Source organism: Chroicocephalus ridibundus, chromosome 20, assembly GCF_963924245.1.
Source record: "Chroicocephalus ridibundus chromosome 20, bChrRid1.1, whole genome shotgun sequence".
NCBI lineage: Eukaryota > Metazoa > Chordata > Aves > Charadriiformes > Laridae > Chroicocephalus > Chroicocephalus ridibundus.
In genome coordinates, this window is record NC_086303.1 from 854,246 (window position 1) to 879,695 (window position 25,450).

The 25,450-nt window shown below is 62.5% G+C and overlaps 1 protein-coding gene across 3 annotated transcripts in view; it reads left to right on the plus strand.

Annotated features, from left to right (window-relative positions):
- NAV1 (neuron navigator 1) overlaps positions 1–25,450 on the plus strand; it is a 75,689-nt gene that overhangs the window by 3,441 nt on the left and 46,798 nt on the right. For 2 of the 3 annotated variants that reach the window (XM_063356414.1, XM_063356416.1), the window contains exons 2-4: positions 11,554–12,165; positions 12,549–12,640; positions 14,928–15,650. In XM_063356414.1, the coding sequence (XP_063212484.1) occupies positions 11,579–12,165; positions 12,549–12,640; positions 14,928–15,650 (1,402 nt within the window). In that variant the 5' untranslated portion in view covers positions 11,554–11,578. The remainder of the gene's footprint in view (positions 1–11,553; positions 12,166–12,548; positions 12,641–14,927; positions 15,651–25,450) is intronic. The other variant, XM_063356415.1, reaches the window with a different exon arrangement.

Genomic DNA, 25,450 nt, shown 5'->3' on the forward strand with positions numbered 1-25,450 from the left:
CACCAGTATGGGATGGGAGTCCTCAGCATCTGTTCTCATGACCCCCCTCCACCATACTGCTGGCAAATGGGTGACAGTCCCCATCACCTGGCTGGGGTGACACTGGGGACAGCACCCTCTGGGCTCTCACAGCCCTTTGTGCCCCATGCAGGGAGAAATCAGGCGGTGACGGTGTTGGGTCCCCAGGGACGGGGCAGCTGGGACTACGCTGCCTCTGCCTGCCACCCCGCGTGTCCCCAGGGAAACCTCAGCTCACGTCACCAGCCTGTCCCCTCTGGGCAGGGTCAGTCCCCAAGCCCTAACCAAACCCAGAGGAGTGCCAGCCCCCAGGAACACACTGTGGGGAGACGGGACCTGCCAGGGCAGTCGGTGGCTGCAGGCGGTGATGAGGCCAATGGCAGCACCTGGGGAAACTGAGGCACGGGCTGCAGGCAGATGGCAGTTTGCCAACACCCGTGGGTCCTGCTCGAACACTTCCAGGTGACAGATCAGCCACCAACCTGTCCCAGCGGGCTCCGACGGCTTCCCCGGTGCATTTGCTGGCATGGCCTGAACCCTGCTCGTTAGCAAGAAACTTCTGACGAGCTTTGTGCCCGGCCATGCCGTGGGGTCTGGGCGGTGATATGGACATGGGGCGCTGCTGCCGGATTAACTGGTTGGGAGGGGAATGGCCGGAGTGGGGGATGCTGGGGGGGAGAGGGGCTGGAGGAGCCCCCAGCACTTGGCACCCACCGCCACGGGAAGTGACAGTAAGTGGAGAAGGCAGGATTTTTGTTCACCGGGTGCAGATGTCCCGGCTGAGTGACGCGAGGAGGGGGTTGGAGATTTGCTCTGTCCCGGGGGGACGGGAGAGATGTGGGGGGCAAGAGCTGGGATGAAGCCACCTCTGGCTGTGGGATTGGTCTCCCCCCCGCTGCTCTGAGCTTGCCTGGTCAATGCCCATCCTAGCGCAGCCCCCGAACCACCTGCAGCACCATCGCTGTCCCCTGGGGCTATTTTGGGGGGCTCTGGGTCACCCCATCTCAGTGCTGGGTTCCCGTGAGCACCCGCAGTGGCTGCATGTCACTTCATTGCAGGGTCGCATCCTGCAAACCCCTTTCCCTGAAAGGTTTGGCAGCACGTCCCGATGCCACCCACCCTGGCTCCTGCCACCATGTAAACGTGGTGACACCATCCTCCGGCACCCACCAGTGCTTTGACCTGCTGTGATTTACACTGCGGCTCCCTCGTTTGGGGCCGGCCGCGGCCATGCCCCTGCTGCAGGAGCTGCCTTTCACGCCAGCTGTGCGCCGGGGCAGGATTTGGCCACGGAGGGGATGAAGCCATGAGCCCGGGTGCTGCCCTGCAGGCACCAGGGGTTGGGGTGCCACAGGTTGTCCCATGGGAAGGGGACAGGTGGGGGCAAGCCACCCATCCCCAGAGCTGGCTGGGGCAGTGGGACTGGTGGCCTGGCATCCTCTCACCACCAGGATGTGGGAATTGGGCTCCGAAGGTCTCGGCTGTGCTGTGGGGAGCAGGTTTGGGGTGGGAGCCGGCACTTGAGTTAACACTTCCCAGTAGTTTCCCAGATTCCCTGGGTTCCCCCACTCCCACGGAGGAGCGGAGGTGGGAGCTGGAGGAGCCGGGTTTGTGCTTGTCCCCCATCCTCATCCTCGGCTCCCACCGGACACGGCCGCGGGGCCCGTGCGGATGTGGCCGGGCGGCGTCACCTCCGGCAGCGGAAACTCCCCCTCTCAGGGCCCGGCGATAAGTCCCGGCTTCTCCTCCACCCCTTCCCCATCTCCTCCCCTGCCCCTCGCCCCGCTGGGCTCTGCGCCCGCCCGCGCTGCCTTCCCGCCGGGGTGTCCATCCCAGGGGATATGCACCACGGGTGGGCGAGGGGGAGGGCAGGAGTGCTGCCAACCCTCGCGTGGGCGGCTCGCTGCAGGCAGGCAGGATGCCGGAGGGGTGCTGGAGGGGTGCTCAATGGGTGCTGGAGGGATGCTCGGGCTCCCCTCTGGGAAAGCCAGGCACGCTCCGGGTGTGATGGACCCATGGTGGCTGCATTAGCTGCATCCCTTGGTGGTGGGAGGTTTAATTCCAGGTGTAAGAGGGTGGTGGGACCAGAGCTCTGGGGCTGCTGTGGAGGTACTGGGCCGGGGGGGGGGGGGCACTGCCGGCCCCTGCCCGTGTCTTCCAGCCACACTCCTACATGTCAGTCCTCGGCTCTTTGGGGACATCGGCATCAGGGACACGCTTAGGGTTGTTCTGATAAACCCCAGGGATGGGGAGTTGAGGCTGGCAGCGGTGGCAGGGGGGGCAGCCTGCCTGCTCAAGCTCAGAGCAGGGACTGCTGCAACCCCCCTCCTCCCCCCGGCCCCGCAAGACCGGAGCAGGACGGTGTTTCCCAGCAGCCACCGCAGATTTGCAGCTCACTGGAAAATCCACTCATCCCATTAAGGGCTCCCCTGCGGCTTTTGCTTTCCATTGCAAACACCCGGTTGTCCCAAGGGAAACCCCTCGGGGTGCCACCGGGGCTCTCGGGGTGAACGCTGCCGGGAAGAGTCCTGGCTGCAAGGCCAGGGTCTGTTTATTGTGTGAGGGATTGTCAGGCTGAGGGGAGATCTCGTCCCGCTTGCCCAGGTAAGACCAGACAGGGTAGGTTTGCTTGTGGCGGGAATGGTCTGTACTGGTGGGACTGGGGGGCTCAGTTGGGAATCGGAGCCGTGAGCTGACTTTTCCTCATGACTTTCATCACCCGAAGCAGTTTTGGCATCTAAAAATGAGCTTGGAGCTCAGCAGCGATGGCACATCAGCCCAAGCTCTGAGTCTCAGCTCTGGGGGTTCAAGCTCCCACTTTGGGCCGTGTTGTGCCCAACCCTTTGCTGTGTCCCCACCCACGCCACACTCCCTGCAGTGTTTTTTAAATCCTTACCCTGCTTTGGGGGGAAAAAAAGACTTTTTTTGGGTAGCCCAAAGACCCCACTGTGGGCTTGGAGAGCTGATTGTTGGATGGAGCCAGACAGGCAGCGAGCGTGTGTCAGCGAGCGCTGGGGATGCCGGGGATGCACCACCTGGGAGGGGGGAAGACAAGCCCAGCTCCCCCCGACCATCCCACCGCACACGTATGTGTGCGAACGCGACGGCATCTGCTGAGTTAATGCATTTCGCAGCCCTGCCGCGCAGCTGCCTCTCCCGTCAGCGAAGCCAAAACGCATCGGGGGCTTCCAGGTTTCAAGGGCTGAGGGCTGGGGGGGGCCGTTTCCGCACGGCGGCGGCGGCGGAGGCGGACGCAGACGCTGCGACATCTGCTCTTGCTCAAAAATCCCGGGAGCAAAGGGCCAGGTCCGTGATGCGGCAGGAACTTGGGGCTAAATAAATGATGCAATCGGCTTCAGGGAGTTTTGGCCCAGACAGAAGTTTATCCGAATGTCACCCATCCGAGTGCCTGCACCTGGGCTGCGGGACGGTTCCTGGCCAAGGGCTTGATCCAGCCAGGATGTGGCGGGGGGGATCCTCAGCCCCGTGGCAGCACTGAAGTTTTGGGGAGGTTTTGGGGAGGTTTTGGGGAGGTTTTCAATCCCTTAGGAGGTGCAATAGGAGATGTTGCTTTTTGGCCACGGTGCTGGATGCCGAAGGAACCCTGGGCTCTGCTGATGGCTTCATGCCTTTTCTTGTTGGGTGGCACGGGGGTAGCAGGGGAGCCACAGGGAGCGGGAGACCCCCAAGCACAACCCAAACCCTCCACCCGGGTGGATCTTTGCCGCAGGACATTCAGCAGGGTGTCACCCCATGGCAGGGCAGCCCCACCTTGGTCCCCAAGGGTGCTGGAGACACTGGGGGATGACAGGCAGCGCTGCTGGGGGGACAGATGGCACCAGGCTCTGGACAGATGGGACCAGCCCCAGACAGGCAGCCGCAGGACGGAGGGGCCGAGTGACCCCGGAGGAGCTGAGCTGGCCCCCGGGGGACTTGCTCTGCTGGCCCCGGGCAGGCAGTGGTGGCCCAACGGGGACAGGCACCGCAGGTCAGGGACAGGCACCACGGGATGGAGGGGTAACACGGGCCGGGGGGTGACATCGGCTGGGGGGGGTGACACTGGCCAGGGGGGAGATGACACCGTCCGGGAAATGGATGACAGTGGCCCGGGGCGGGGGGGAGGGGGGCGAATACCGGCTCGGGGGGCTGGTATCGGCTGGAAAGGGCAGACATGGACTGGTGGATCGGTACCGGGTGGGGGGGTGACACCGGGCGGGGGGCAGTACGGGGCGGAGGGGTGTGAGTGACACTGACCCAGGGGGGTGGCACAGGCTGGGAGGAGGGTACTGGGTCGGGGTCGGGGGTGACACAGCCCCGGGGGGCTGATACCGGCTGGGGGGGGGGTGACACGGGGCGGGGGGCTAGTACCGGTGGGGGGATGACAGGGGCCCGGGGGGGGGTGACACGGCCCGGGGGGGGTGACACGGGGCGGGGGGGGTGACACGGGCCTGGGGGGGTGACACGGCCCGGGGGGGGTGACACGGGCCTGGGGGGGTGACACGGGCCGGGGGGGTGACACGGCCCGGGGGGGGTGACACGGCCCGGGGGGGGTGACACGGGCCGAGGGGGTGACACGGCCCGGGGGGGGTGACACGGCCCGGGGGGCCGGGGCCGCGGGCGGCGGGGCGGAGCTGTCCAGCACCGGCGCCTCCTGAACGTCCCCGGCGCGGCGGGGCCGCTGCAGCCCCCGCGGCCCCCGCCGTCCCCCGGCCCTGGCGGCTGCCCCGGCGGGTCGGGGCCGGGGGTCGGGGCGGGTTCCTCCGCCCCGAGCCGGCACCAGGCAGCCCCGATGTTCCCCCACGGGGGATCCAGCCCGGCGGGGGGACACCTCTGCCCCCAGCCCCCCGCGGGGTCCCCGGTTGCCCCGGCTGAGGGGGCGTCAAGCCCGCCGCGCTCAGGCTGCCTCAGTGACAGACTTGCGAGGTGGGGACGGGATGGTGGGACGCGGAAGGGCCATGGGGAAACCAGACATGTGGCCTGTGCCACAGGGAGCCGGGACAGCCCCAGACGCCACGGCCAGGAGAGGCCTTCGGCATGGGGGCTCCTTGCACAGACCCTTGCACAGGTCCCGGGGTCTGTCCCAGCCCCGGTGTGTCCATCCTCGTCCCCGCAGCAGGATTTGTGCCAGGCAGAGCCCAGCCTGGGCAGACTCCAGGCTCGACTTCACTGCTGCATACGGGGCTTTTGGTGGCAGAGGCTGCTGCAGTCAGCCCAGCTGAGTCCTAAACTTTGCTCAGAGCAAGGTTTTATTCAAGTGGGTTAAATGCCTAATGGGATTGGCGTGGAGTGGCTAAAGCAGAGATTAGTGCTGTGGCTACGGGGCTGGGCATCTCTGCTCTGACAACAGGCAGTTTCTGCCCTTCTCCTCCCGCCCCAGCCCGCAGATCGTCTCTCAGCAGCTCCCAGAGCCCGCAGCATCGTGCTGGGGGGAAACAGCCAGCCAGGGCAGGCAGAGCTGGGGCTACTGGGGCTCCCCTCCCACCCACTTGCCCCTCTGCCACCTGTACCCAGGAGATCAAACTGACTGTGCCAAGCCTGGGCCATCACCCGCCAGCATTGGCCACCACTGGCAATGCCACCACCGGCATTGGCCCTTTGGAGGGGCTGGGAGAGGGGACCAGTGGGACCTCCCTGGGGAAGGACCCAGCCCAGGGCCCCGGCATTGCGGGTAGTGGCAATGTCCCAAGCAGTGACACGGGTTGGTGGGCAGGCTGGGTCCTGGCCAGGGCACAGGGGCTGGAGGGATGGGGCTGGCGGCTGAATCGGCAGCTTGTTCTCCTCTGAAGGCTCCTTTCTGCCCCCGCTCGCTCTGTTTCTCTTAGGAAAGTTTTATGTCCCTTGTGTCACAAGGAGCCTTTTCTTTGTCATCCTTCCCGAGCGTGCCGGAGAGGAGGCCGCGCTGGAGCACAGCCATCCCTGAAGGCAGCCCAGGGCCGGATCCTGCGCAGGGCTGCGAGGGGCACGCGGCAGCTTCGAGGGGCAGCCGTGTCACGGCGCCAGGATCCGTCCCTTAGCACAGGCTCAGCTCCTCGGGCCGTTCACACCCTGGGGTTTGCCCCTGGGCTGCCCCCTCCCTCCTCCCCCTTAAAAATGGAGGATGCTTTGGAGCCCTGAGCATCTCTGCAGGGATATCTGGCACAGCCGGCTCTGCGGCAGCCCCCGGCGCTCTGTGCTGCCGGTCCCACAGGTGTCTCAAGAACGGTTCCCAATTTACAGAGCTGCTGTGCAGCCTGGCACACCCCGGGAAGGATCTGTCCTCCTTAATTCCTAATTATCAGCCTAGTTTCAGCTCTCTCGCCCCTAGCAGAGGCTGTGTCAGGATGGGGAAACTGAGGCACGGAGCGGCAGCAAGACGCCAGCAGAGGCTGAAGGGTTTAATACCTTTTTGCATCACTAAGTGTTCACGCTCAGACTCCTGCCACAATTATCCCAGGGGTGTTGGCAGAGTTTCATCCCCAGCAGGGATCCCTCAACTGCAAGCGATAAGAAAGAAGTTAATTTAATCTGCTTCGTAAAAGTCACCCCAAAATGCTTCGGGAGCCAAGTGAAACCCTTGCAGAGCTGTTAGCCATTCTCGTGAGACCACAGGAGAGCTGGAGGTTGGATCCTTCTGGGGCATCATGGAGGAGCCAGGGGTTTGGCCCTGTGGTGTAGCCCCAGGGCAGGGTCGGGAGCAGCGCAGCCCCCGTGGGGCCGGGAGGGCCAAGAGCCAGAGGGAGTGTCTGTTTCCAGCTCTCTCAGGGGATGGTGGGCTCCAGCACGGATCTGCTGCGCTGCTGAGGGTGCTCCAGTGACCCTTCACATGGGAAACGGGGACATGAAATGAGACTTGGGCTCCAGATCGCCGTATTAATTTCTGGCTGCTGAAATTGCACGTGTGAGATGCATTTGGACACCAGGCAGAGGAATTAGCTCAAGCTCCGAGCACAACAGATGCCTCTTTGAAAGAGATGCCCTCAGGGATGTGCTGGGTTGTGTTTGTCCTGGGATGAAGGACGCGGCTTGGCCAAGGCTGTTTCATTTCCCTTCAATACAAACACACGTGTTTCTATGGATGGCATCATCTAAAGGGATCAGAAACCACCTCGTCTCTGGGCTTAAAAGTCTTTAATTCAGGGAAAAATTGAGTTTAGTGCTGGGGCAGTACATACTGGCCCGGCGCTCCAGACCTGAGCTCTGGAGGTAGCGGGGATGAGCATCCTCCCCCCGGCTGGGAGACGAGAATCTCCGGCTGCCCGGGGAGGCTCAGCCCCGGCGCCCAGGCAGGGCTCTGCCGCCCCAGCACTGCCGCGGCTTCTCCAGAGTATCCCCTGGTGCTATAATACCTCGTGCGTATTTGCTGCTTTCTACCACCACGGGACGCAACGATCCCAAGCTGGGTACCGGGGGTGGGGACGGGGCCCAACACCCACCTGGCGACTGGAAGTTCCAAAATTAAATCATTGGGTGCAAATTTCTGGTGCTCACGTTACCTGCAGGGCAAGCGACAGCCGGTTCCCGAGTGCTGCTCCGGGGACATGGAGGCCCTGCGGCCGGGTTGCATTAAAGGAGAAAGTCGTTTCCCTTTCAAGCTAATTGCAAAGGAGCCGCCCATGTCTATCTAGGTCAAGCCGTAACCTGCTTTAGCCGGGTGAAGCGGTGGCGGGACACCAGCGTGACGCAGCGTGACACGGCGCTCGCCCGCTCCCCTGCCACCGCGGCACGTGGGGCACATGCTGGGAGGGACCCGGTCCCCGGGGCAGAGTTTGGGTGGGGTGTAAATCAAACTGGAGGCAAAGGAAGAATTTGTTTGGAAGAAGAATGGGTTGAATCTCTCCCGGGAACGGTTTTAGTTTGTGCTCGCTAATAAAATAATGGGATGAGCGGAGGGCTGCTGGGCGCTGGGGCGGCTCCTCCTGGGGCTGAGGGGGGGAAATAGGAACTCGGTGGGAGTTGCTTTGGTTTATCCCTTTGGTGGCATCCCTGGGTGCGGGTCCCCAGCCCGAGGGTCTGGCTGGTGCTACAGCCCCAGGGCGTGGGGCCACATCCACATCTGCCCTTGCCCAGCCCCGGGGAAGCCCCCAGCGTCTCCAAAGCAGGGTGAAGCCCGAGGAGGGGCCACCCACGTCCAGCGGGGTGTAGCGAAGCGATGGGCACCCTCGGACCCCCCGGGGCGTGTGCTGTGGGGAGGAGACGGTTCCCGGCAGGCATTGGCATCTCCTGGGAAACCTCAAGCCTGCGAGCACAAGAGGAGGATTGATTTTTTTGTGGCCAACGTGGCAGCTTTGGCATCTGCTGCAGCCGTGGCATCGCAGCCAAGTGGCCGCTGGTGGGCTCCGAGGGGAGAAATGGAAGTTGTGTCCACGAGAGGGAAATCCAAAGTGAATAGACTGGAAAAAAAAATATCTATAAAACCTGGTTACAGCCCCAATGCCACATGCCCAGTGGGCAGGCAGGGCTGGAGGGGTGTTGCACGCTGATGATGCTCAGAGGGTGCTGGTGAAGTGTAAAGCTAGATGAATTCTTTTTGCCTCTGAGTTGGTGGACGAGGAGCTGGGGACCGGCTTTATGGAGGCAGCGGCAGATGATGTGCCTCCGTGTTAGGACAAAACCCACCGGTGGCAGCCCCTGGGGCTGGAGATGTTTGTGCCAGGGACTTCAAGGGTGAAATAGGTGAGTTGGGGAGGGCGGTTTAACCACTCGTGTCGGTGAGGCTGGACCTTCGCTGGCTCTCGGCCCCATCCCGGGCATCCTCACGCTTTGGGGGGGAGGAAGATTGACCCCATTGGCATTTGCAGAAGGTATTTTGCTGCTCAAGGCTGGGAACCGCTCTGCCGCCAGGCACAGTGCTCCTGGGGCAAGGGGCTGGGTTAAAGAGAGGGAAAAAAAGTGCAGAATTGGGATTTGTAAGGGTGGGTAGTGGGGCACAACCTGGGAAAGGGCTGAAGGGTCGGGGGGAGCCAATTGCTGCTGGGATTTGCTGCTGGGTGGGCTGCAAAAAGGGGGTTGGGAGTGTTGTGGTCCTGGGGACGTGCTGGCCTCCAGCTCCTGGCTGGTGCTGGCTGCTGGGTGCTGGGTGCTGGGTGCTGAGCCCTGGCCATCGTGCTCCCAGGATTGACTGTTGTAGGCGCAAGGAAACCTCACGGGTGCAGGGAAAGCCCTGCACGGCCCCGACCTGGCTCCTGCTGCCCGCCCCACAGCACCCTTGGGTGCTGGCTGGTGCCAGCACAGGCCTCCTGGGGCAGGTCCTGCCCTTGCTCAGCACCGGCGAGACCCCAGCTCCGTCACCCTGCGCCGTCCCTCGCTGGGGGCCATGGTTGCCCACGGGGGCCGGATCTGAACCTGTTTGCCAGCGCGGGGGTGGCAGAGCCCTAGTGCCCAGCTCCACGTCACCCCACACAGCGGCTTGGGGATGGATTGGTCCCAGAGACCCACCCCGAGCGCCTTGTCCCGGGGCTTCCTCCATCCACCGGTGCCACGACTCGGGGCCATGGTCACAGTGAGAAGAGGCAGAGACGTCTCAGCCGGGATGTGGGGAGAGAGGAAACCTCCCCGGCCATTTCAAAGGCTTCAGCAAGAGCAAGCCCAGAGCTGTGTGTGTCAGTTCCCTCTTCCCCTTAATTAAAATTGCCTTGAAAAGACCTTTGTAGCTCCCGGCTGGCGCTGGAGTCGGCGCTGTGACGCTCAGATCTTGTGCGCTGCATCAGCCCTTCTCCCCGTGCCCCATGGCTCTGTCGGTCAAGTGATCCAGCTCATGTGGGGCCGGCGAAGGGGAATTTGGGTGCATTCACCCCAGCGCTGCCTGTGGCAGGGACATGGACACGCCGGGGGGGTGTCGTTGTGGGGGATGTGGGGCAAGGCTCGGTCTTCGCAGCCCCCCAAAAGCCTGGGGGGAGCAGGGCTTGGGGCAGCTGTGGGTTGGGGAAGAAGCAGAATGGGGTGTTTTGGGACACTTGCTCATGCAACACCCTCTGCTGGGAGACGCAAGGGGTGCAGGGCTGAGGCTGGGTGCTGTTCCCATCGGGGTGACGGGAGCCGTCCCCCTGCACCCCACGGCTTGCCAAGAAACCTTCTCCAGCTCCGGAGAAGCTCTGTCTTGGCCGGATGGTTTGAAAGGCGGCCAAGCTGCCGGCCCCGGGCTGCAAACAGAGCGGCTTGTGTGCGGCCCCGTACGTACCTGGGCGGCAGCGTCACCCCCAGCCCGCCGGGAACGGCTTCGCTCGGCTCCAGCGCGGCCCTGAACACGCTCGCTGGAGCGGCCGCACAAAGACCCGCTTGTGCTCGCTGCACCCACCCGGCCCGAAGCCAGCGCCGGGGGAGAGGAACCCCCCCGGGGGTGACGGGGACTGCCGGTGGCTGACCCGGAGCTGGTGGTGTCCCCCAGGATGCTTGGGGACCCCAAAAAACTTCTGCTCCCCTCCTTAGAGGTTTTCCTTCAAGGCAGCTGAGCGAAACCACGCTGGAGCAACCACGAATTCTGTGTCCCGGGAGATTTGTGGCACCCAGTGCCCGTTTGAATTTCGGTTCGCTGCAGCTCTACCAGGGCACGGGGGCAGAGGCTGGCACAGGCGCCCGTGGAGACACTGTCTTTCTAGCCAGCACTCCAACCCCTGGAGAAAACCTTTTTTTTTTTGAGTTTTGGTTTTTTTTTTCCCTGGAGAGCTGCAGGGTGGTTGGAAATGGAGCTTTGCTCCACAGCTGATTTTCTTGCTGAGCTCTGCTCTGCCTGCCCAGGCAAAGCCTGCAGGAGGGATGAACTTCTCCAGTCACTGCGGCTGTGCAGATGTCCCTGTCACCAGTGGTGGCAAAACTGGCCCTGTCTGCCTGCCTTGGGTTGGACAGGGTGGTGGACCGAGTCCCCGTCCTCATCCGCATGGAGCGAAACACCAAGGCAAGGGGATGTGGGGCACCGTCTGGGTGATGGTGCCAGGAGGAGTCACTGTGGAGCAAGATGAGAGCGAGAGCATGGAGAGATGGGGCAGTTGGCACCACATGGGGGGACACTGGGGGTGGGGAGGGCAGAGATGGGGCTCAGACACCTAACATGGCCTGAGGAATAGTCACAGAGCTGGTCCTTGTGCCAGTGGAAGGTGTTCTTATGTGATCAGATGGTCTCTGGTGGCCAGGAAATGGTCTCAGATGACCAGGAGTTGGTCTTGGATGACCAGGAGGTGGGTTTGGGGGTGAGGATGAGGTTTTGGGTGGCCAAGACAGGTCCATCCTGCCTGTGGTGCAGCCCTACCTGGTCTGTGCCCATGCGGCCTTGCTGCAGGACCTGCTGTAGGGACCTGGGGACACGGGGATGGTGCTGCACAGGGTCCCTGGGGGACGATGTCACATGTGCCCTGGCCCCAGGAATCCCTGTGGGGGACATCATGTATGTCCTCACCCTGGGGTGTGGGATGCCATGGCCTCCTTCCAAGATGGGGACATCGAGCACCCATGGTCGGTGGGGGCCAAGACCAGGGTCCAGCATGGCTGAAGGGAGGTGGGTGCCTCCCCACGCCCACCCCCTTGCTGTGCCGGGCCCCACTCACCCCTCCTCTCCCCCCACAGCCTCGCCGGCAGCCGCCTCACCAGGATGAACGGGATGGCCAACATCAACCCCGCCAGCCGCAGCCACTACACCTCCGCCATCCCGGTGCCCCGTGCCATGGCCCATGGCAAGCCACACGCTGCGGCCACCCTGAGCACACCAGGGCCCCCCGTCCCCCATGAAGCTCCATCCCCCCGACCGGGGAAGGCACCGATCTCTGGCCCCAAGACCCTCAAGCCCAAAGGCGCTGGCAGAGCTGCCGGCCGTGAGCCAGCCATAAGCAGGGAGGGCAGCCCTGGCGTGTCCCCCCGTGGTGGGCAGAAAGCCCCGGCAAAACCCCTGGTGTCCCCTGGGAGGTGGCCAGAAGCAGTCGGCAGCGGGAAGAGAGGGGCAGGCAGGGTGGGGGAGCCCACCGAGCTGCCCAAAGCTCCCCTAGCACAGGGCAGGGGTGGGGGGCGGCCAGGGGGGTCCACTGGGAAGGGCAGTGGGGTGGCCACAGCAGGGACGGGGGATGAGCCCCATGGTGGCTTGCAGAGCAGGGGCCCTGTGTTCGGGTCGGGGGCCATCACCTTCTCCTCGGGCCCCCTGCAGAGCCACCCAGTCACCGCCACCGTGGCACCCTTCCAGTACCGGTGAGTCCCTGGGAACGGGGGGCATGGGGCTGGGGGGGGGGCATGGGGAGAGGGGGACATGGTGACAGAGGGACAGGGGGAGGCAGGTGGGCATGGTGGGAGTGGCCATGGGGAATGAGGGGGGTGGATCTGGGGGCTCTGCCCCAGAAGGAGGGTTCCCACTGGGTTTGAGGTGCTGGGGGCTCCTGGGGCACCCATGGGAGGTGACGTGGGGCAGGGGATGGGCTCAGTGGGGAGTGGGGTGCCCTGGGACCCACCCTGCCGTGGGACCACTGTCCCCAAACCCTGGCAGAGCGCAAGGAACCGTGTCTCCATCTCCTGGGGGTCCTCAGCTGGCTGCACCCCACAATGCACCCCCACCCTCACCCCTCCTCTGCCCCCAGGCTCCAGGACGCGGAGGAGGAGAGGGTCCCGTACCCGGGTGACAAGTGCCCCAGTCCTGCAGAGCGCCCTGACCCCAAAGCTGGACGCCTGAGTGAGTCTGGGGGGTTTGCTGGGGACGAGGGGGTCCTGCCAGGGGCTGCCAGGACCGTGCCGGGGGGCAGAGGCTATGCCGGAGCTCAGACCCCCGCAGACCCATGCTGGAACGGGAGCCAGGGCTGGAGGTCAGCGGGGCAGGGGAGGGAACCCCCAGGCAGGAGGTGCCCAACTCCCCATGGAGTGACGCAGCTGCCGCTGCCGCGTCCAGTGATCCCTGCGGCCAAAAAACTGCTCCCGTCGGCGTGGCCTCACCCGGGCGCAGGAGCCACATCGGCGTCCCCCGCAGTGGTTCTGCCACGGGGGGGGACGACGACTGTCCCCTCCGGTGACGCCGCCAGGACATCGTCCCACTTGGCTCCCTTCCCTCCTCTTCCCAGTTTTCTGGCGAGCTTCAGGAATGACCCATTTCCAAGGAGCTGGTAGAGAGCCGGTGTGGAGGCGGGGGCTGTGGAACCACTGGCTCCCTGCACCCATCGTGGGGACACCCCCTTTCTTGGGGGGGTGAATGAGCCCCAATACCAGCTCCCGCTGCCATGTCGGGGACACCCCCGTCCCCTCTTTGGGGGGAGATTCTGGGGGGGGCGGCTGCTGGAGGGGCTGCTGGGGCGGTGGTTGCCAGGGCAGCGGCAGCGGAGGATGGCGGGATGCTCCAGGGATGTGCAGGGAAGGGGGAAAAAAAAGAGCCGGGAGCATCGCCGGGTGATTCGAAGGGACAGAAGTCGGTCAGAGCCGTCATGGCTCCCGGCACAGCCCGGCTTTGCCGAGGGATCCCGGCACCACCACTGCGCAGCCGGAGGGTAACGGGGTTCAGGGCTGAGCCCCGATTTGGGAAGCACTGAAGGCGGCAGCGAGTGGGAGGATTTTGCGGGAGGAGGCAGGAGGGGAGCGAGCCTGGCCTGCGCCCAGCGCCGCTGCCGAGGGCAGGTTTCGGGATGAGGAGGGGCAGGTTCGGTGCTGGGGAAAGGGACGGATCCTTTCCCTCGTTCCCTGGCACCTTCTGGGGCTCTGTTGGGCCTGGCCGGAGGGGACAGGGGACACTGGGAGGCCCCGGGTCACCCCGCCATCCCCAAAATGACATGACACCCCTAAATTTGTCCCCCGCGGCAGGCCCTGCACCCACAGCACGTAGCTCAGAGAGGGGTTGTAACAGCCCCCCCCGAACCTCCGAGCAGGTTTGGGGTGCAGCAGGGCGGCTCGGGCACCCATCCCGCCCCAGCAGCACCTTTTGGTGCAAAACACCCTTTTTTTTGTGGGGGGAGGGGGGCACTCTTTGGTGGCCCATCCAGGCCGGGTGATGTCGGGGCTCCGCAGCATCACCCGGGGTGCCCGTGCCACTGTGCGGGGGGCCGGGCTATGGGGGGGGGCTCATGCCATCCCCAGCCCTCCCGGCTCCTTATCTCGGCAGCATAGTGATGGGCTCTAATGCAATATTTTCCGGCGGTTGCCATGGCAGCCCGCGTGAGGTCACCAAATAGACTTAATTCACCCCTCCCGAGGGACGGGTAATTAATGAAAAATGATGATAACCAGATCCCGCTCCCCCCCTTCTTCCCCCCCCGCCCCCCCAACCTTAATTTCCCCGGATCACTGGAGAGGCCCCGCTGGGTTTGGGGGGGGGGGCCACAGTGTCCCTCGGGGGGCTCACCCGGCCCCTTCCCGCACCGTTTGGGGTGAAACGGGGCAGTTTTGGCCGTCCTAGGGCTGGGTGCGGGACGGCGGCAGGCGGGACGGGGGCGGGGGGGGGCCGTGCCCCCCCCCCCCCGGCTTCGCCCACCTCCACGGCCCTGCCTGCAAGGGGGGCCTGCGGGACGGGGCGGGGGGCAGGCTCTGACCGCGGGGGGGGGCCATGCGGGGTGAAGCTCCCCCCCCCGGCACCCCCGGGGGTCCCGCATCGCCTCGGGGTCCCGCACCCGGGGGGGGGGGGGCGGGGCGCGGCGCGCGCCCGCGGAGGGGAGGGAGGGGAGTGGGCTCGTGCGGCGGGGCGGGGCGAGGCGGGGGCTTCGCCCCGCCCCGCCGCGCGCGCCCCCTCCCCTCCCTCCCGGCCGCGGGCGCGCGCCCCGCCCCTTGCCCGCGCCAAGCCGGGCGCGGAGGAGGGCGGGCCCTTTTTGTTTGCCCCTGACATTCCGCTGGTTCGCAGTGTCCCGCCGGCGGCGGAGCAGCGAGGTGGGGCCGCGCCGCTCAATTCCCTCCCCACCACCCCGTCCCGCTCCGCCCCGGTGGGGCGGGCGCTGACGGCGCTTCTCTCTCTTGTCTCGCCCGGTGTGTCTTCGGTGCCGCAGCAGCAGCAGCAGCAGCAGCAGCGCCCGGCGGGTTAAATGGTTGCAGCGCGGGGATGCTGGGGAGCAACCTCAAGAGCCTTCCCGACGTGGAGCTGGGCGAGGAGGAGCGCGGCTACCGGCGGGGCCCCGACGGCGGCGCGGTGATGCCGAAGCGGGCGAAGTCGGCGGCGGCGGCGGCGGGGCCGCGGAGCGCGGAGCTGCGCGTCTTCAAGGCGAGCAGCGCAGAGGGGCGGCTGCCGGCCGGCTCCAACCTGCGCAAGCAGAAGTCGCTCACCAACCTGGCCTTCCTCACCGACGCCGAGAAGAAGCGGCAGCTCTACGAGCCCCGCTGGAGCGACGACATGGCCAAGGCGGCGGCACCGGGGGCGGCGGCGGGGGGGGGCGGCCGGGGCGGCGGCGGCCCCCGCGGGCGGGAGGCGCCCGCCATGTCGCGGAGCCTGTCCCGCTCCGAGCACTCGCTGCTGCCGCCGCGCCCCGCCGGCCCCGCCAAGCCACCGCCCGCCGGCAAGCCCAGCCGCATCCCCCGCGGGCCCTACGCCGAGGTGAAGCCCCTCAGCAAGGCCCCCGAGGCGGGCGGGGGCGGCAAGTGCGACGACGAGCTGCTGGGCGGGAAGGGGCCGGCGGTGGCGGCGGGCGCTGAGGAGAAACCCTACCTGAAGGTGGACCCCGAGCTGGTGGTGACGGTGCTGGGCGACCTGGAGCAGCTCCTCTTCAGCCAGATGCTGGGTGAGTGCGGCCCTCGCGCCCCGCCGGCCTCGCTGGCAGGCGATGGGGAAATGGCGGGGTCCGGCTGCCTGAGGCAGCAGGGGCTCCCACAACCTCTGGGAGGGACCCGCTGGAGGCCACCTCGGCGTCCCTGGCGCTGGGGAGAAGGCGAAGGGATGCTGAGGGGGAACGTGCCATCGGCCACCCCAAGGGCCGGCACACAGCCTCCTCTCGCCTTGGCTCCAGCCTCCTCAGGAGGAGGAATGTCAGATGGCAGTTGAGTTCATCCTCAACGTGTCTTTTCATTCCCCTTGTCTCTACACACCACCAAAGTGATGGAGGTTGCCCGGTGAGGTGCCACAGCTGCTCCCTGCCATCGAGGTGGCTTGCCCCAGGGGTTGACCTTGGCCGCTCTCGCCATGAGGCTGCCGGTGGAGGTGCCATGTGTACAGTCCGTGCTGCTGCCTGCGTTTTGGGCAGGAGGCTTCAAATCCAGGGCTCCTCCAAGCTCTTGGGCTCTGGTCAAGGAGGGTCCTCCAAGGATGCTGCCACAGGGTTTGCGTGAGCTTGTTTCAGCCTGTGGCCGACTGCATCTTGCTGTCCCAGTGTGTTTGATGCCTGAGCCTGTATGGTGGGTGTTCATCAGAGCCCCAGTGCTGGCCATGCCTCTGATCGGGGGACCCGCTGCCCCCCACATGGGCTGAGGCGCCAGGTCTCGGTACAGGCTTGCCCAGCCCTTGCGTTTCCCTCGTGGCCGCGTGCTGATCTCTAGGAAACGGTGTCAGCCTGGGGAGCCCTCTGCTCCGTGCTGGAGACCGCTTTCCCCTGCGTCCCAACCGTGGGCTCGGCTGGGTAAAGACTGTGTGGGGCTTGTGGCTCCAAAGAGTTCTGTTTGGTTTGGCAAATTGGTGTGAGAAGGTGGCAAATGATTTCTGCACAGCTCTCACGATGCTCCCGGTGCCCAGGCTAGCTGGGTTTAAAGCCCTGGTGATTGGTGGCGGGGGGGAGCAGCAGAATAGGCAGGGCTGGGAGCTCTGGTGTGTCCAGCACTTCAAGTTCCCTGCCTGGGACCCCCTTTTGGAGGGCCAGGAGCTTCTCCGGTGCTTGGAGAGCTGGCTTGAGATGCCTTCTCCTAGCTGCATGGTGAGCAGAGCTCTGCCATGAGGAGAAAGGGGAGAGATTCGTCCTGGCTGGGGGAGAGGTGGAGTGAGCTGGAGGACGTGCCGGAGTCAGGCACCTGTAAAGCCGTGCTCGCTGGGTCCAGCTCCCCACTGCACACCCTGCTGCTCCAGGAGCCTTCGGGCTATCACAGCCCCTGCTCTGGTGCAGGGCTCTGGCACAACGTGCACTGGTGCGTGCTGGCACGCAGGCATGGAGCCTCCCAACCGTCATCCTCAGCCCCCTGGCCATTCACAGCCACGGGAGCAGTGGCCATGGGGGGCACACTGCCCGATCCTCTCCCAGGCAGGGGTCTGCCCCAGGTGCCGGAGCATCCCGGGGCTCGCTGGGGCTGCACAAGCAGCTCGTGGAAAGCCACGGGGTGAGCTCCAGGCCTGGGCACGCAAACCGTGAAGATGAGTAGGCTGGGCAGGTCAGCTTGGCCTCGCCATGGGGGCTCAGGCTGCCTTGGCGGTCCCGCAGCTGGGCTCATGGACGTCCATCCTCAGCCCTAGCGCCAGGGTAACACCAGATGCTGTGGGAGCAGGGCAGGATTGTGGGAGGATTTGTCACTTGTGGGACTAACAGATCTCCACCTGTGTTGGCATACCTGGGGGGATCTCAGTGTCCCCTGTGACGCTCTGTTCTTAGATAGGGGTTTCCTCAGCACCCTCAAGAGGAATTCTTGCAGCTTCCCTGAGGGTGCAGGACTGACCCATGCGGTTGTGTGGCAGTTGCTGGAGTACCAGAGATCCTGCCTGGAGGACAGGGACTTGTGCACACGCTGAGGAAGACCATGGGTTGTGGAAATGCCCCCAACACCTGCTTTGGTTTCGGAGGTGGTTGCCTAGCCCCTGCCTGCATCACGTCTGCTTCAGGGCCGTAGGACTGACCTTGACCTTGAGAGCTGTTGAGCATCCCTTTGGACTGCACTTACCATCTGAAGGCTTCATCAGCTGGCCTGTGAGGGACAAACTTTGCTGAATCTGTCCTCTGAACCCCTCTGCTCTGTGTATTTGCTGAAATAGATAATTTTCCAAGACATACGGACTGCCGGGCGGTGGAGATTGAGGGCTGGTTGTCCAATGTCAGGTGGGGACAATGCCAAGAGTGGACAGGGAAGAAGCTTAACCCTGCTGAAACGTCGCTTTCCTTCCATGGGGCTGTACTTCTCACATTCGTGGGAGTTGTGCTGTTGAGTCACACCTGCTTAACCAAGCCAACCATGACCTGGCGTCTCCTTGACAGCCCACATGGTGGGGATGCCGACAGGAGCTTGGGGATGTGCAGAGGAGGGCGCAGTGTGACAGTGGTGGTGGCTGCTCCGTCACTTCAAATGTGCCAGTGGCAGAACTGTGGCTGAGGGTGCATGAACCTGGACACATGCTGAGCTTCTAGTCCAGACCCCTTTGGTTGTCACCTGGTGCGATCCAGGCAGATGAAACCTTCTCCAGGGGTGACAGCATCTTCCACAACCTGTCTCCTCAAGGGAGAGGTTGTTCCTGCGGTGGGGATGGACCCAGAAGGGACAGGATCCCGCTTGCTCAGGAGGGTGGGCCTCACACCCTGGTAGGGCTGGTGAGTAGGGCCAGGAGAGGGGTTTTGTCTCGGTGCTACAGGAGGTGCTTGGGAGGGAGGGAAGGTTTCTCTGCTGTTTTCATGGATCCCTTTGGCAAGAGAAACATCAGCCTGAGCTGTTTTGCCATGTTTGCTGGAGGACAGTCTATCCAGAGTGGCATGAGAAGACCCGCAAGCTTGGTTTGTGCTGGGAAGAGAGAGACGGGAGTTGCAGGGATTTTCAGGCTCTGCAGATCTTGTTGTCCTTGAACTGTTGACCTATGTGAGAAGCCTGTGCTGCCTGTGCTCTGCCAGACACGATGGCTTGTGAAAACCTTGTGTGTCTTTGGTCTCCACACCTGAGTTCTCATCTCCACCTTATGCTCCTCCTGCCAGAAGCACTCCCAAGCCTCTGCTGGCCAAAAATACAGTTTATTTAGTAGTGGCCAAATGGTACCTCTCATTTGGTTGCTGCCGCTGTGTCATCTGTTTGTGGCACCGAAGCCTTTGTAGAGCTGCTGGAGATGTAACCACGTTTAAAGCAGAGCAGCCTGCGCAAGATGGGAGAGGTCACTGGGACACAGCAACCACATGTGCTTTGTAGAGGCTATTTCCATCATCCAAATTATACATTTCACATCAACCAAAGACTGAGGCTTCTCATCAAAGCTGGCTGGCAGCTGGGGTTGCTAATTACACCAGCGCCTGGCCGGTGGATGAAGGGTATGGAGGGCGCGTGGCCAGTGTCATGGAAGAGCTCACTGTACAAAGCTCGTCCTGCCCATCTCCTTGTGCAGTGGACAAGAGTGTGCAGGTGCAGAGGCACATACCCGCTGCGTGCGGGTTCGTTAGTGCTGGGGTGCGGTGCCCAGCGTGGTTGCTGCGCTTACCTAGAGATCCCCAGAGCACCTCCAGGATCCTGCAGTTACTTTCTGCAGCCGTTTCCTTGGCCATCTCTTGCTGTACATGGTGCCTCTTAAGTGGCTGCTAATGGGCATAAGCGAGTAAGTGGCGGGTGTTGCATGCACCAGAGCCCAGATGAACACATGTGTGGTCCCAGGGGACACGGTGTTCCCCGAAATGCTCGCTGCAGGAGTCTTTGCAGCCCTGCCAAACTCTGCAGGTGCAGCTATAACCCGTCTCAGTCTTGCAGCCCTCAGCTGGCAGTGGGTGGGCAATGCCACCTTTCCCAGAGTGGCCCAGCGGGGATGTCCTTGCTGGGCAGCATGTGCCCACGGAGACCCAGTACCTCCAGAGTGCCAATCCACAGGCAGGGCAGACCCCAGCTGTGCCGGGGCTGGCGTCTGGCTGGGTGGGGGGCGACAGCAGCCCGTCAGTGGTGGGGAGGAGAGCCAAGGGACTGGTACGGGCAGATGGGCTCCTTGAAGAGCAGGAGCTTCACGTCGCATCTGACTGTGGTCGGTTTAAGAAAGAAACCACAGCGCACGGAAGACGCTTGGCTGGTGTCTGACACATCCCGTACGAGCATGTTCCTGCCTGTGGTGGAGATAGTGTCACCAAGGTATCCCTTCCCAAGGAGATCCCCGCCTGGTAATTGTCCTTGCTGGCCAGGCACATGGTATGGGATTAAAAGGAGCACCTCTGCCCCACGGCGTTCCTGGCTGTTTAATTAAGCACTAACGGTCCCTTTACAGCACTGTGCAGCAATAGCCAGGCTCTCCGGCAGGAGACTGTAAGGAGGTCAGAGACCAAGTAGCTCTTCACAGTGATGGGAGCGGGTTATTGCCTCATAAAGCGGTGCGGCTGTCCTGATATCGCTGTCACGCTAACGTTATTCCTCTCTTAAAGCCCCTGTTGTGACGGCACCCGTGTGACGAGGTCATTGGGGTGGGGATTTATTTCCTTCTGGCCACAGAGCTGGACTCCTGCGTTTGGTGTAGGGGTGAGGACAAAGGAGAGAGTTACGTGGTCATGTTGCTGCTTCCAGTCAGCTCCCGGGGGCTGACAGTGAGGAGTAGATGTCTCCTCTCTCTGGCTGAGAGGGCTGCAGTGACTGGGGAGAAGGTCTGGAAATGTGACCTGAGGGTCCCAGAGCTTTGTGCTGAAGCTGTTTGGGATGTGCCACGTTCCCAGTGGTAATGGCAGTGCAGAAAAAGTGCTAAAAAAAAATAATCCAGATTTGTCTTTCAAAATTTCCCCTGGAAAAGTAGCAAAGCAAACATTTGAAGACAAAAATATTTGAGGATGCACTGCTGAAACAAATTCCTCCCTCAAAGAGCCTGAAAATTGCTGTTCCAATGGGGCTTTCCCAGTGACTGCCTGTATCTTGCCCCCAAATCCAACATTTGTCCACTGAGAAGATATGTAAATGAATGCAAAATTGTATGCAATTCTGGATACGCTGTTTGGGATCTGCTGGTGGGATGTGGCCACAGTGGGGCCTGGTGTCCCTTCAAGACCTTGCCATCCCCTGAGAGCAACTTGCTGAGGGCTCCTGGGATGGTTTCCTCTTGCAGAAGCACACCCATGGGTCCTACCTGGTCCAGGTGCCTCCTGAGCAATGTCCTTCCAGCTTGGGTGGCACTCAGGGAACTGGTGGCACCTCTGGGTCCTTCTGGAGAGTCCCCTCCTGGTGCCTCCTGTCCCCAGCTTTGTGTCTTTGGCTTCTCATGTTGTGGCACGTGTCCCCTCTGCCATCGCCCTGTTATGTCCGTTTGGGTTACTCACTCGTTGGCTTCCTATGCAGCTTCTTGTGGTGTCAGACAGCAATTTCTCTGGTCCTCCCTGCCCGCAGTCCTCCCTGCCCGCTCTCACTTGAGCATCCGAGGACAGCACTTGGCTGATGCTTGTACCCTCTGCGCGGGGGAGCATTCGTTCCAGCTCAGTGCGGAGCCAGAGCATGCACCCTCTGAGGTGTGTAACCTATGAGTGACGCCAATCTCTAGTGCCAGCCCGTCTGCTGTGGCCAGCGTGTGCGTCCTGGCTTGCCTGACTGAGCTGCAGCCCTGCCTGGTTTTCAGTAGGGCTGCTTTTCTGTAGGGCTGCAGTCTCAGGATCAGCCCGCGACGCTCGCCTGGCTCTGCAGCGTTGGGCGGACCTGCTGACACATCCTCGAATTGGTCACTTGTTTGGTCCAGAGCATCCTCTGTGCCACCGTGCATGTGGCATTTGGTGCCCTGCGTGCGCGGTGGCAGCAGTGTCCTGGGGCCGTGCGTGTGTGAATGTTTCTGGTGCTGGTGGCAGCTGCGGTTAGAGCCCGGCAGTGAAGCTGCTCAGTCTGGATCCACTCGCTGGGTGGAGCGGGGATGGCTCCATCCTTTGGGGGTAGCTTAGTCCTTGCCCTCTCCAGGCTTCGTGTTTTGAGGGTGTCTCGTAAGGAGCTGTGGGGACAGAGTGTGGGAGATCAGATACAGTGTGCTTCTGCCATATCTCCTACCCTGCAAAGTCATGTCCTCCTCCGGGCGCATGAAGCAGCTCTCCCGGGGGAGCCAGGGGAGGGGTTGCCGGTTCTCTGGCTGGGAAGTGGTGAGCTCGGGAAGGCAGAGGACGTGCGAGGTGGGAAGCCCGGCTGGGGAGGCTTGGCACAGCCTCACGGAGGGGCGCGGGGCGAAGGGGGAGCAGGGTTTTCCCACGCTGCTGCATTGCAGCTCGGAGCCGGGGAGCCGAGCGCGGAGGGGAGCTGGGAAGGCAGGGGATGCTGCATTGCAGGGCTGAGATTAGAAGCTGTGCAAATGGAGATGTGCCTGTGTCAAGGCGGGTGTGACACTGAAGAGCAGTGCCCAGCGCACCCGCTGATCTGCTTGTCTTTCCTCTAATCCATTTCTTCCACGTTTTGTTTCGCTCGAGCGTTTCTTTCTTTCCTTACGCTGTTATTGCTCTTGTCCAATTGAGGCAGTAATGTATTTTTTATTAATTCAGAAGAAGGGCTGAGATTCATTTCCCGCTGGAAGGAGCTGCTGGAATCCGTGTCGGGGAGCTTAGTACAAGCACAGCGTGGCTGGGCAGGACGTTTTCCTCGCCCCTGGGAGCAGCATTGCAGCGGGGAGGTGGCTTGAGAGCCTCGTGGCCCCGGCACAGGGCCCAGTGTGGCATCTGAGCTCCCTGGAGGTGCTGCCCGGGCTGACCATGGGCAGGCATGTCCCCCTGTGCTGCCCGGAGAAATGCAGGCACGTCCTGCAGCAGGGACGTGCGCCTCCACCTTTGTGAACATGTGGGCGCGTCAGTGCTATAGGGAGAACAGGGTTTTCCACAACTTCCTGGTGTAGGCATTGGTGATGCTTACTCACTCCGTGTCCCTCTTGGGTTTTGTGTCAGCCTTATTATCTCTGTCCTAGAGCCCTCCTGCTCATCAAGAGGTGAGCGCTTTGCAGCCCCAGCCAACGTACCTGCAAGGGTCTGGCCTGAAGTATCTCCCTCAAATTTTGGAAGGAATTTATGGCAAATCCAGGAATTAGTTTCTGAAGGTGTAAAGGCAGGGCTGCTCTGTCCTCGCGTTTCCTACAGGCTGGATCTCACCCAGTGTCAGTGTGGGTAAGGAGGGATGCTGAGCTGGCCAGGAGGGACCTTCTAAAGGGGACCCGGGAGGTGACTTTCACTCGGGAACTGGAATTGGGGGTTTTCTGTCATGCTCATGAAGCTGCGGTTCCATCGACAGGTTGCGAGCCTGACTCCCAGCCGCAGGTGACGCGGCGGGAGGGCTGGGCTCCATGCCAGCTCCGTTGGCTCACCAGCCGGTTGGCTGGGTTCGGCTGTGGGATGGGAGCCTCTCCTGCTCGGTGAGCTGGAAAGGTGGCTCATGGCTGAGGTCCTCTGCAGGTCGGTGAAGCTGCCGGAGGTTGTGGTCATTCTCATGTGAGCCAGGAAAATGGGAAGAGCCGTGCTGTGGGCGCTGAAGCCTGTGGTGTGTGAGCTGGAGGGGGAAATGTCATAACTGCAGCGCAGCGTGGCAGAGGGGTGGCACCACGTCTTTAGCACCAGGGAAAATCTGAACCGCTTTTATTTCTAGTGCCAGCCTTGTAATTGGGATCTGGGGTTGCTCCGTGTCCCCCCTCTGGCACGTTTTGTCACAAGGTGTGACAAAGCTGGCAATGAGACCCTGCAACCGGACAAGCTTCTTCAATAGTGCCCTTATGAAGCACACGTTCTTGGCAGAACCCAGTCCTTACTGGCTCTGCTGGGAGCCCAGACTGGCTAAAGCTGAGTTTTGTGAAGCTTACACCTCTGTCCTTTTTCAGTGGGACTGAAATGTCCCCAGTGCCGGCACTGCCCAGCCCCCGTGCTGAGCAGCCTGGCCCTCCCGATGCGGCGAGCAGCCGTGAAGCACGTTCAAAGCTGCAACTCAGGTACAGCTCTGTTGGTGGCTATTTATAGCCCTGCGAGCTTTGAGCATAGCCGTGGGCTGAGAATAACTCTCTGATGAGACACTTCTCAAAATCACGCGTCCGTTGCCCATGCGCAGCATCGTCGTCTCAGGCTTCCCGCATGTCGGCGTAGGGTACATCTTGGTCCAGTGCCAGTCCCGATCGACACAAAAAGGAGTTTACCCCGGCATTTTTTCTAGCCTGGGGGGACAGCTGGTTTGTGGTGACACAGCTGCGCAGCCCCATCCTTGGCAGGACACTATCAGCCTTTTGCAGGGATCACGGTGGGGGCTCCTTCATGTGTGGGCACAGTTTGGGCTCCATAAAACCCACCCCGTGGAGAGCAGCCCTTCCCTTTCGTAGTCTGGTGTGTGGGGAGATGGGGGTGCTGCAGGGAGGGATGTGCTTGGAGAGCAAGGCAAAGGAACCTGCTATTCGGGCTGGGACCTGCGATGTTGAAACTCATCTCTGTAACGAACCCCTCGGGCTGGAAGCATTAGATGCTGTCGGGGTATTTCCAGTTCACTTTATCTCTGACTTGGCATTATATTTCCAAGCTGATGCAAACAAGTGGAAGAATAGATAGTGGCTAATTCGCATCGATTGCTGTGGTGCGTGAGCTCCCTGAGGTGAGCTGGGGCTGGCAGAAAACACGCTGCGGGCCATTTGCTGGGGCGAACACATCCCTCCCCGGTGGGTTCCCGGTGTGGTGCCGCAGGGAACATGCTGTTGGCCTCGCAGGCGCCTGCTCCCACATCCTGAGGCTTTTCCCAGCCTTGGTGGCTCAGAAGCTGGAGAAGGCTTTGCCAGGACGAGTACAGCATCATGAACAAGCCCAACAGCAGTGGAGCCGGGCAAGGCAGGGGCGTTTTGGCAGGCTCCGAGGTGGGAGTGCCGCTTTGCAGGAGCAGGGACAACTGAGTCTGTCCCATGTTAAAACCAGGAGGAAGGGCATTTGGCAAGTTGTGGCTGGGACCTGGGACAGTCTGGCTTTGCCAGGGCAGGACTGATGTGGGGCCATGGGGATTGTGGCCACCACAAGCGCAGGACCCACGGCTATCCAGCCTTGGCCTTGTGCAGCCACCCTGCTTTTAACCTCCTGACTTGCACTGCACCAAGGGAGTGATGAGGAGACAGCTACAAACTCCCAGTGCGTGGAGCAAAAGCAAGGGAAATAATGCAGTTCAGCTTCCTCCCCATCCCAGCAGGGAAGATGGACAGACAGCGTCCCAGAAACATCGCTGCTGTGAGCCCGGGGAGGCGTGTGCCGATTCCCAAGGAGTCGGCCTTGTGCTGCAGCTGGGCTTCGCTGGGCTTGATACGGCTGCAGACCGAAAGGTGGTAGTGAATTGAGTCTCGCTGTGTTGGTGCTTGGCGTGTTGCTGTCCTGTCCCGCTGGGTCAGGTCAGGACAAGGCTACTGACGTCAAGCAGCGGTGGGGAGTCAATGGGGACAGCCCGTGGGCTACTCTCTGGTGCTGCTCCAGCCAGTGGGTACGGTGGAAGATGGCTGCCCTGCACAATAGGGCAAGGGGTAATGGTTTTAAATTAAAAGAGGGGAGATTTAGACTAGATATAAGGAAGAAATTTTTTCATGATGATGGTGGTGAGACGCTGGCCCAGGTTGCCCAGGGAGGTAGGAGATGCCCCATCCCTGGAAACATTCAAGGTCAAGTTGGACAGGGCTCTGAGGAACCTGCTCTAGTTGAAGATGTCCCTGCTCATGGCAGGAGGGTTGGACTAAGTGGTCTTTAGAGGTCCCTTCCCACCCAAACCATTCTGTGAT